Here is an 11,740-nt window from a genome sequence, read left to right on the forward strand (position 1 = left end):
ATCAATTATTCCGATATATTAAAAATTATAAATTTAGGTATCGAAGCTCTTTTGTCAAGTATTTCGATATATTAAAAATCAAAAATTTGTCTACCAAAATTATTTTGTCAAATATTCTGAAATATTAAAAATTAAAAATTTATTTATCGAAACTCTTTTATCAAATGTTCAGCTACGAGTGCAATTGTTTAGAAATCTTGTAAATATTAATAATAAAAAATGAAATAATAAATTTGTTAAAAATATACCAAGTTGTATTTTTTTTATAAAATATAGGGATATAGGAATAATATTGAAACTATGGGGTAAAATTTTCTCCTCGCAAGAGTATTCTTATCCATATTAAAATGTGTCAGTTTCAAGTTTAAATTTAGGATTCCAAGTAAAATTCTCTTATATCAATAGGACCAAAAACATTGTACCCCACTAGGCACAATATTTTCATTCTTCTTTTATAATATTGACCTAATCTAATTCATACTCCCTCCGTCTCATAATAAATGTCCTATTTGAGCAATGCGCGGTTTTTAAGAAAATGATTGGATGTGTTGGTTTTAGTAAAAAAGTTAATATCATTTACTAGAATACCCCTATTAATAGTAGTTGAATAACTTGAAAGTTACTAAATAGGGGTATAATAGTGGAAAAATAATAATGATTGATGCATTGGAATTGTAAATGGACAATTAATTTGAGACAAGGAAAAATGCAAATGAGACACTTATTATGAGACAGAGGGAGTAGATGGTTTCACGCTGATAAAATAATTTGTAATTAAAAAGTAGATTTTATTCAAAATTTAAATTAGAATTAACAAATTTGAAATTAAGATTAATAAAAAAAGTAAAATTAAAAATTTAATTATGTAAAGAAAGAAAAAACATAATAAAAAATATCAAATGAAAGAAAAAATATCAAAACTTGTTATTCCTTGTATATATATAATAATAATAATAATAATAAAATACAAAGTTGAAATAAATGTGTGAAAATGAAGGTATAATAGTGTCTTCAAGAAAAACAACGAAAACGCAAATAACGTAGCTGGAGTTTGATGTTAGATCGCAGCTTTGTGAAATAGTTTTGAAGTAACATCCCAACTAGATTTTCTAGAGAGAGAGAGTGATTTTTCTAGAGAGAGAAAGAAAGAGGCATGATGCAACCCCGAAGATCTCCGCGAAACCCTTTCCTCTTTGCCTTGATCTCTCTGCAACTGCAATTCCTTTCTGGTATCGCTTTCTCTCTCTGTTTTCTTTTCATATTATTTACAATTTTATCAATTAGTTTGAATCAATGGTAATTTTTATAGGAATTTATCAATTTTTGGGATTTTTTTGTTTCCTAGGGTTTTTTTTCTTCGCTTTACGTGATGATAATTTTATCATGTTATTTTGTTTATGGAATAGTTGAAATAGTTATTGAATTGTTCAATGGTGAGAAAGATTTTTTTTTTTGTTGGATCAATTTTAGATACTGCATATGGTAGAGAGAACTTGAAATGCAAATGTTTTGGGTTTGAAACTTTCAGTATTTTGGCAAGTTTGTTGTGAGACTATTGGCTCTGTCTTGCAAATACTTTCAGTATCTGCAAGGCCGAGATCTTGCTAGGTTTTTTAGTTAAGAATGTGTTTTTCCGAGTATCATCATAGTTTGGTGGGAGACAGGAGATCTAAGATTGACTTGGTCTTGGCAGAGTAGTCAATAGTGGCACTATCCTGCAATAGCAGACAAAGTAAGAAATAGAGTGGTAAGGAGATCGAAGGTTTGATCCTCACTCCAGCATAATATTAACATTTGTCATAAAAAAAAAAACGGAGATGAGATTGCTGACATGATGTAACAATGGTTCTTGTATTAGAATTTGTTCTTATGCATTAACACATAATTTGTCTATAGTAACAACATCAGATATGCGGGGTTATTTTGTGTTGTTAACTTTAAGTTGTTAAAGAGTTGAACTTGTAGAGTAACAAGTAATTAAATTTCTTGTAAGGATAAAACTTAGAAAACATTACCTTGTGTTTCTGGTCATAATGTTAACCTCTTAAACATCAACTGCTCGATCACATTATCCTTGTTAGACAACCCAATAGCTATTAAACTTCAACCTCCTGTTAAGCTTGTTCCTTTGTTAATTTGTGTGTTACAGTAACCGACTGTGGGAGCCGTCAACAACTGTTTACGTACTATGCCGATTATATATCAGAATTTTCAGGCTGATAAAAATTTAACCTTGTTATACCCCTTTCACTCATGTGGTCTTCAACTAGCATATTATGCAGTATAAATGCAAATGTATCTCTTATTCTAAAGGATAGTCTTGACTAGAATTTAATAATAATTTGTGGTAGTAGTGAGTATTTTTATGATGATCTTTATGTGGTGAGTGTAAGTAACTTTTAGGTTGATCTTTATGTGGTGAGTGATTTTTATGTTGATTTTTGTGGTGAGTTGTTTATCTTTAAAAATGTTTCATCCAAAAGCTTAAGCATTATATATGAAACCACAAACTAATGTTCCCTTGATCTTTTAGCTACTTGTTGAAATACAAAATAGAAAAAAGCGATGGGTGGTTTTCTTCAAGGATATCGTTAGTCTGGATAAAATGATATTAATTGCTTCTCCAAGCGATGAGTGGTTTTCTTCAAGGATATCGTTAATCTGGATAAAATGATATTAATTGCTTCTCCATGGTTGTCCTTGATGCCGTATTAGTAACAATCTATATTGAAATCTAATGGTTGCTGAGGGTGTTGCTCTTATTTTGTTTAACAGAGAAGGCTTACAGATGTAATGTAACAAGGCCTAACCGAAGTTTATTGATAATGTAATCCCGTTGTTAAATTTTAAGAGGTTAAGAGCATGAAAAGTACTCCAATGTTATCTATGTTTTGTCCTTCTTTTAACTGAAGTGACATAGTCGAGCCCATAGAAATAAGATAAAAACATCCTTCTTACCATTGGAGTTGTTTCGAGTGTTTTTCTGGCACTGATGCACACATGCATACTTTTAAAGGTAAAAGCTAGAACTATTAGCTTTGGGGGAAGCATTTTGCAGTGTGTTGATGCCTAAACAAACTCACATACTAATCATGCTTCTCGAGATTCTTTCAAACACAAATCAAATAGTTGCACTAAGTGATACACTTTTATGACTTATCAAAGCAAGTTTTTCTTGCTTATGGAACGGTTTTGCAGCTTCTGAAACTAAAGTAAACAAGCTAGAAGTCTCTGCCTTAATAGATTTTTACCTTGTAACATTATGTACTGCATACTCTTGGGAATCAATAGATAAATTATGCTTAGAAATTTTTGTTATTTGATTTGATTGCTTACAAGAAATTTTGTTTCCAGGCCTAGCCGACAACAACCCATCAGATCCCAAGAGTGCAAATAAAGATGTGAGTGAACATGTTTCCAAAGGTTCTACGGGTCTCAAGATACTTCTTATATTACTTGGTGTGGTAGCAGTCATAGCATCTGGTGTTTTTCTTTTCAAATTATGGCAAAGAAAGAAGAGAGAAGAACAGCATGCTCGGCTTTTGAAGCTGTTCGAAGATGATGATGAACTTGAGGTTGAACTCGGTATGCGGGATTAACAACTTATCTTGTTCATTCACACACACTTGAAAATTTGCACATCAACAAGACCATGATCCTTTTCCATTCAAACTCCAGCAGAGGTTATATTTCGAAATGTCTGAACTTGTCTCTAGTTTGTTCCTCTCATGATTTGGCATGGGAGATTTAGGCCATCAGCTTGAAGCATTTTTATATTTTATTATTGTAAAATCATTTTGTAAATCATATATGTTGATTCTTCTTAATAACAAGATATCAATCAAAGTTTGTCTAAGAAATTTGTTACTCTTCTGCTATTAGACAACTTCTTGCTGTTGTATCTCTGATTTATTCGTTGTTGTCAATATCTGATCTTAAGAAATAGTGGTTTGCTCAAATATCACTAAGCAACATTAGCTATGGTGGCTGATTGTATGTTGCAGAAAAATAACATTTCATTAAAAGTATCCAAGAAAATATTTCATACAGTGGTCACATAGAGATTTATGTTATTTCATATTTAATATTAAAATGTTAATGTAGGAATAATAAGTGTTTATAGCCTGTCTCGGCCCAAAAGCGACTCAGAAAGAAGTTCAAAATAGTCTCAAAGTCTAAAAAGATAAAGATGTTCATTTTGTTCCTTTTAGATTGATTGTATTATGCAAAACATGTACAAAATGTTGATATATTTGGCCCTTATTGCAGTTCAAGTTTTGGCGCGTGTTTCTGTGATTTTCTGAACAAGCTATTGGATTTGTTTTTATTGATTCGTTGTTATCTTTTAGCAATATAATTAATTAGATTTGTTTGATAATTTATTAAATCAAATTTAAAGATTTGAATATTTAAATATGAATTTAAATTTGAAAATTTAAAGATTTCAATTTTTTTTAAAATTTTATACCTCTTGTATTTGAAAACCACTAACTTGAGTGTTAAAGTGTGTGTAGATACTACTCCCACCAAATTAACCAAGTAATTCGGAGGGGACTAATCTCCATAATGGAGATGACCAAAACCTGATTTTTTTTATAAGAAGCTTCCTTGCTAGAACGAACATTAGCGTCGTCTTTAAAAACGAACAAAATAACGTTCAAATCGTTTTCTTAAAGTCTAAGAAATGACAAACCGGAGAAGAAGATCAACCCACAATTCCAACCATTCACAATCTATGGCAAACATGGTTGTAAAAGTGAGCCCACGTTGAGAGGAAGACCTCACAACTTCATCATTCGATAAGGAAAGGCAGATCCAACGACCTTAGATAGTCGAGGCTCCCGCACCCCATCCGATGGATAGAAGAATCTATGCGCCAGGTTTTTCCCACGCATATCCACCCCTAAGAATAAAATAACACACTTCACAACCTACTCCCAAAAGGTCAGTTTCAAAATATCGAAAGAAACACTTTGTTGAGAGACCTCTTGATGACAATTAACAAACAATCTGCATTTTTAGAACTTCAAGATAAACAATTATGGGAGGGCGGAGTCCCAAATCATTGTTGTTTTCAAACTCCTAGACTATGGGACAATGTGGTCACTAACCATACCCGACATCGAGGAAGAGAGAGGACCACCAAAGGCACTTAACCTGGTCTCCTTGATCTAAAAGGGAATTCCCAATACGTTCTGCACGTGGAGACATGCGATAGAGGATTCTGGGTCAACATCACCAAAGGACCATCTTTTCCTCATCCTTAGAGGAATCCCAAGAAGAAGAAGTTACGTTCCAAAATGCTTTCACTAGGAGAATCAACGAGTATCCTATATGACTAGAATTCCAAAAAACAAATAGAGATGGACATATATGATAGGATAATCGACCCCGATGAACACATGGAATTTGTTGACGTCCTTTTCAAATTATGCAGAAATTGGGATTTTCTGAAATTTCCCATGGATTTCTGCTGTTAGCCACGAACTAGTTGTGTGTAACATCCCAGATTTCAAATAACGTTATTTTTGCTGGGCAGAACATGACACATGTTGCTGGACATGGGTTGACCATGTTGTTATATGAATTTCTATGGGGAACTTGCCTTAGGCTCAACGAGGCCGTGTTTATGAACACGGGTGGCTCGTGTTGGACCCAGAATATTTCTAGCCCTCAGTTTTTGACAAAAATTGAAATTTGTGTATCTTGAGTTCCGTAAACCCGATTGAGGTGCGGTTTAAAGCATTGGAAAGTTATAGCATAGAACTATCTTATGGTAATGTCTCATGATCTTTAAATATGTAAATTATGTAATGAGTATGATAATGCCTCGTGATGTTTATAGGGGTGAATGATCGAATGTGGTAATTTTTTTTAAGATGTTTCTATGCATGAATGATGTAAAAAAAGATTAATTGTATAAGTGACGTAATGTTTTAAGACGTATGTACAATTCTTGGATAAATACTTGTGTGAACTAAGTTGTAAATATTTTAGGACATGAGTGCAATGTCTTGATGAAATATTTATGAGAATCAAGTAGTTAATGTTATAGGACATTAGTCCAATGTTTTGATTAGATGTTTATGCGAATTAAGTTGCAAATGTTTTAGGACACGGTTCCAATGTTGATGAGATGCAATTTGAGAACTATGAGTGACCGAGTAAATACCCTTAGGTTCGATAAAAACCAAGTTCGATTTTACTGAAGGTTCGATAAGAACCAGTGCTAGATTATGTTTTAGTGTATCAGTAAAACACTTTACTACATAACTAATTGTTTGTTTGTAATGTGTAATTTTTGTCAGAATTTTTTTACCTTGCTCTCTCAACCCTGATCTCGTCACTTCTCTTAGAGAGGAGTGATTTAGGATCGATTTTGATCCAAACCCCTCCAAATCGTTCTTGTTTCTCTATTAGCTAGTTAAATACGTGGTTTTCACATATATTTAGTGTTTCTTTTGTTTTTTTTTTGTGATTTCGTTATTTTAGTGCATCGTTGTTTGTTTTGATTTTCTGTATTTGTGCGGTGTATTTTGTTTTTCCGTCTTTGTGCGGTATTCATTTGTTTTAGGTTGAAAGATGAGTTTCGATCTAGTGCAGATCCAATCTATGACTTTGGTGCCATTAATGCTACATATCCGAAGGCATGACTATTTTGGATATTTTAATATAGTTATAGTTATATTCGTAGGCATGTGCAATTTGCCGTTTTATGCTATTAACATGGATGATGTGAGTTTGTTTGCAGATTCATCCTTTTTATTTTTAGCGATTTTTAATTTGTGTTGCAACAATGTACTTTATCAATTGGAATGAATGAAAATTTTTTTAGTCAAAAAGAATTATTGATTTGTAGTGCTGACATTTATTGAACTTTATAATTGTGCTTGTAATAGTATTTGATATACTAGGCATAATATATAAATGATACTAATTATTTGTTTGTAGTGTTGACATTTATTGAACTTTATATTTGTGCTTGTAATAGTGTTTGAACTTTATAGTGTTTAATATATAAATGATAACGAAACTATGTAGGTCCGTCCCGGTGACGCCCCATGCATATACATTCAAATTTAAAAGAGTTTACAAACGCATAAACAATAGTTCGCCTTATCCAACAATATCAATAATTGATTAAAACATAAACTTGTATTTGTCCAGCCTCTTGATCTTCCTGATGATTTTGATCGGTAAATCCCTTCTCTCAAGATTAGTTCCGTCATCACATCTTTTGATACTCATGATTTAGTGTGACACAACTAGACTGCCACTACAAGAAAATTGACTTTATGTGACACTAAAAAATTGTCACTAAAAGTCAATAATCTGTAGCTAAATGTCTGCAAAACTTTTAGTGACACCCTCCTTTGGCGTCAACTTTAAGGGGGTGTGGTGTGACGCTAAATTGGATGTCACTGTAACTTTTAGCTACAGACAAAATTTTATCTACAGCTATACGACTGTCACGATAGGTTATCCTAGTATTATAATTAGTATAAACCTACGACTTTTTAGGTGTCACTAAAACTTATATAAATTTTAATCTTTTTTTAAATATAAATTTTCTTTTTGCTGCCACTAAAACTTCAATAAACAAAATTTTTATTATATGAAAATATAATAAATTTATAATTTTACATTGACAAATGTTACTAATATTAAAATTAAATGACTGATTATAAATATTTTAAAATACATTAAGAACCATGACAGTTAAATCACTAAAATTAAAAAATTATACCATTTTATATTAAATTCAAATATTTTAATATAGAAAGTTTCATTCAATATACTTAGAATCTTACACAAAAGAAATCAAATATATGAATATTACAAAAGAAATCACATATATATGTATTTTAACATTCTTATATATTCACTTTCATATATCTACCTCACTTGCACCCTCCATAAAATCAATCACTAGTGATTTATATAAGTCCTCTCTTACATAGATGCCTGAAAAACAGGACACCAAAATATCATTATAAAAGAGTAGAAATGTATTCATATAGATGCAGTATTTTCATAAACTATTAAGCTATATAATGATTGAACTCATCCGATTATAATCACATAAAACAGAACACCGTGCTGATTTAAGATTATTAGGAAACAGATTTACCACTTTCATGGCGCGTGAGGCTCCAATCTCTCTGTTAGAAAAACATAAATGCGCATGAGTATAGCACAAATGAAAAACTTTAAGATATATTAGACTAAACGAAGAGAAAAATATCTACATACAGGTTTGTTGCATGATAAACACTTCCGAATAATCCTCATCCAATTAGTTTTCCTTCTCTGCGCTGCTTAATCTTCTGGAACTAGTAACAGGACTGGAGAATATGCTTGTTGAGGTACTAGTAGCAGTAAATTGCAACTTCAATTTGGAAATAGCTTCATATAAATTGTCATGAGTGTTTTCTAGTATCTTTACTAGAGCTGTTGCATGTACAAAATAATATGAGACAGATAAATGGAAATATCTCATATATATATAATTCGTGAGACTTTTCAACAAAGTTGGAAAAGAACTCACTTGCCACCAAGCCAGTAACAGGGGGAATATTCAGTCTCAAATTCCTCTTTGCATTTCCTATCAATGTGGAAAGTTTGCTGGAAGAGTTTGATCTTCTCACAGCATCATGATCCACTGTGTTTATGATGATTTTGAGAATGAAAAACAAAATTAATACTACCATGAAACCAGATCCTACATCCCATGGAACACAACTAACTTTTAGATTTTTAAAGTTAATAAACAAACTAAATTGAGAGGGAAATGATTTTAATAGTAGTATTAAATAACCTGGAAAAGGGTAACGTAGCATGATGATGAGGTCGTGGAATCAACAGCGATTCCGGTAACGGAAACGACTGAGAAACAACAGAAGAAGACCGATGATGGTAAGAACTAGAACGATGAAGAAAAGCTGGTAACAAAATAGTAACAGCCACCGTTGAATGAAAGGTTTTACCGTCTTGATCGCTAGGACAACGCAACATCATTCTCTGACTAGCATGTCTACGCTACTGAAGCGATTTATTAAAAGATGAAGGTTTGTTATTAGTAGCATGATTCATTGTTGATTCATGTGATGTGTGAGAGAGTAGTAGTTTATTTATTAGTATTTGGTAGAGTATGTTTTGCCATGAAATGGGAGACCAAGATACCCATGAAGGAAACAAACACCAATTTTTCCAATTCAAACTATTTTTCGTGTATGTTGAATGAAAAATTATGTATATCATGGAAATGAAAATGAAAATGACTGTAATTGCATTGTTACCACTTAACTCAAGTTAATTCAAATTGAAAATTCTAGTAACTCACGATCGATGTCGTGTCGGATGTTATGACATCCACTTCATAACTGATTATAGAATTTATGCAGAAAGTAAACAAAATAGTAAAGAACACGGATGATTGTTTACCCAGTTTGGTGTACAACAACATCTACTCTGGAGGCTACCAAGCCAGGGAGAAAATCCACTATAAGCAGCATTAATTCAGAGCTAAACTCCCCCGTTTACAGCTCTTCACTTAAGACCTACCCAATGCAATTTCAATCTAGTGCTAGACCTAAGTTCCCACTCACCCCCCCCTCAATCACAGCAGTGATAACAACAATGAAAACTAAAACAGGATGAAGACACACTTCAAACAAATCTTGGTCTTGCTTACAAGCTTCAATCAAGGGACACAACACTCATGCTTAAAAGCTTAGAGTGACAAAACAATTTCAACTCAAAAACACCCTATTCCAATACAATCATCAAAGAGACAATTGTTTGGAGTACAGTTAACATTAACACAAAATACGTGAACACAAACACAATGGAAACACAGAATTCTTCACGTTAAAACCCCGGCCTCCGAAAGTAGGATTTGCAATCTTCTTATAGGCATCAGCACTTGGGCCTTAGGCCTTCCAAAAATAAATTAGGGTTAACCTAATTTCCACATCATCCGGGTGTTCACATATGCTGTAGTACGAGATATTTTAGCGCAAATCATACAACACAAAATATAAAGTATCCTAAATTGTAGCCTGAGATAAATAAGGAAACATAACAACTAAAACGTAACAGCTACTGCTGTCAGATACTAATGTCATGACATCGAGCATGACATCAAACGAAAACATGTATTAGCTAAACGATACAATCCTGCATAATTCCACACACAGTGTGTCATGACATTAGTCAAGACATCACACACACACATGAATGTTTTACCATAAATTGCAGCTTATTTAAAAGCATCTACAAACTCCCCTTTGGCAAATTTTTGGCTAAAACAACCTGTCACCACATTATCATAGATTCTTTGCATTAGAAAAAAACAAACACACAGCATACAACCAGAGCACACAACCAGTCAACCACGCCTACAGGAATAGCTAATACAACTACAGCTTACCACATTATACCATCACACACACACAAACCATCATGCATACAATCGCACAAACAAATCAACACTTCCATCATACCATCACACATACCAAAAAAAACTTGTCTATAAGCTACTCCCCCTTTTTGCCAGAAATGTTGCCAAAACAACCTTGATATTCAATTAAGTACAGGCCAGACTTAAACCAAAAATATACTGAAAATATTAAAATCCACAAAGATAAACATCATCAAAAACAGCTGTTTCAGTCTTCAGACTCAGAGGTACTGAGTTCTACATCTACAGTGTCTTCATTAGGGGAGATGAAACACTGAGCAGCCACGTCAGTAGTTGATTACTTAACTTGACCAACATCTTATTTCCCAGCAGCTTTGATTGCTATAATTCTTCATGGATACATATTCCTAACTTGCTTCTCAAGTTTTCAAATTGTCTAGCATCAAGAGCTTTGGTAAATATGTTAGCTAGCTGAAGTTCAGTTGAGACATGTTTCAAGCAAATCACTTTGTCTTCTACAAGTTCTCTTATGAAGTGATGTCTGATATCAATATGCTTTGTTTTGCTATGCTGAATAGGATTCTTGGATATGTTGATAGCACTGAGATTATCACAGTACAATGTCATGACATTCTGAGTGACATTGTATTCAGTCAGCATTTGCTTCATCCATACCAATTGAGAACAGCTGCTACCACCTGCTATGTACTCAGCTTCAGCAGTAGATAAGGAGACACAATTTTGTTTCTTGCTGAACCATGATATGAGATTGTTTCCCAAGAAGAAGCACTCTCCTGATGTGCTTTTTCTATCATCAGCACTCCTAGCCCAATCAGCATCACAATACCCAGTTAAGATAGGTTCAAACTCATGAGAGTACAATATACCATAGTCACAGGTTCCATTCACATATTTGAGAATCCTTTTAACTTGATTTATGTGCCTTACTTTGGGTTCTGCTTGATATCTAGCACATACTCCAACTGCAAAGGCAATATTTGGTCTACTGGGTGTTAGATATAGTAGACTTCCAATCATGCTTATGTACAAACTCTAGTCCACACTAGTACCACTTTCATCTTTTGATGGCTTTAAATGAGTAGGAGCAGGTGTTCTTTTGTGACTAGAATTATCCATTCCAAACTTTTTTACAATATTCTTGGCATATTTGCTTTGAGAGAGGAAGATGAAGTCTTTCATTTGTTTAATTTGTGGCCCAAGAAAATATGTCAGTTCTCCAACCATACTAATTTCAAACTCAATTTGCATCTGATTGACAAAGTGTTTAACCATCAGATCTGACATCCCACCAAACAC

The 11,740-nt window shown here is 33.0% G+C and overlaps 1 protein-coding gene across 1 annotated transcript; it reads left to right on the forward strand.

Moving 5' to 3' along the window:
• The first annotated feature begins 995 nt into the window (after positions 1-995).
• On the forward strand, positions 996-3,878 carry LOC131630157 (uncharacterized). The gene is made up of 2 exons (XM_058900950.1): positions 996-1,229; positions 3,355-3,878. The coding sequence occupies exons 1-2, from the start codon at positions 1,154-1,156 to the stop codon at positions 3,597-3,599; spliced, it is 321 nt and encodes a 106-aa protein (XP_058756933.1). The 5' UTR covers positions 996-1,153; the 3' UTR covers positions 3,600-3,878.
• Positions 3,879-11,740: the final 7,862 nt, after the last annotated feature.

The sequence above is a fragment of the Vicia villosa genome, unplaced genomic scaffold (genome assembly GCF_029867415.1).
Source record: "Vicia villosa cultivar HV-30 ecotype Madison, WI unplaced genomic scaffold, Vvil1.0 ctg.000650F_1_1_3, whole genome shotgun sequence".
In the NCBI taxonomy this organism is placed as follows: domain Eukaryota; kingdom Viridiplantae; phylum Streptophyta; class Magnoliopsida; order Fabales; family Fabaceae; genus Vicia; species Vicia villosa.

What these genes read in the sequence shown, in the direction of transcription:
- LOC131630157 (XM_058900950.1), top strand. Translation starts at nt 1,154, where the DNA reads ATGATGCAACCCCGAAGATCTCCGCGAAACCCTTTCCTCTTTGCCTTG. An exon ending in GCAACTGCAATTCCTTTCTG is followed by an intron (nt 1,230 to 3,354) that starts GTATCGCTTTCT and finishes TTTTGTTTCCAG; the next exon opens with GCCTAGCCGACAACAACCCA.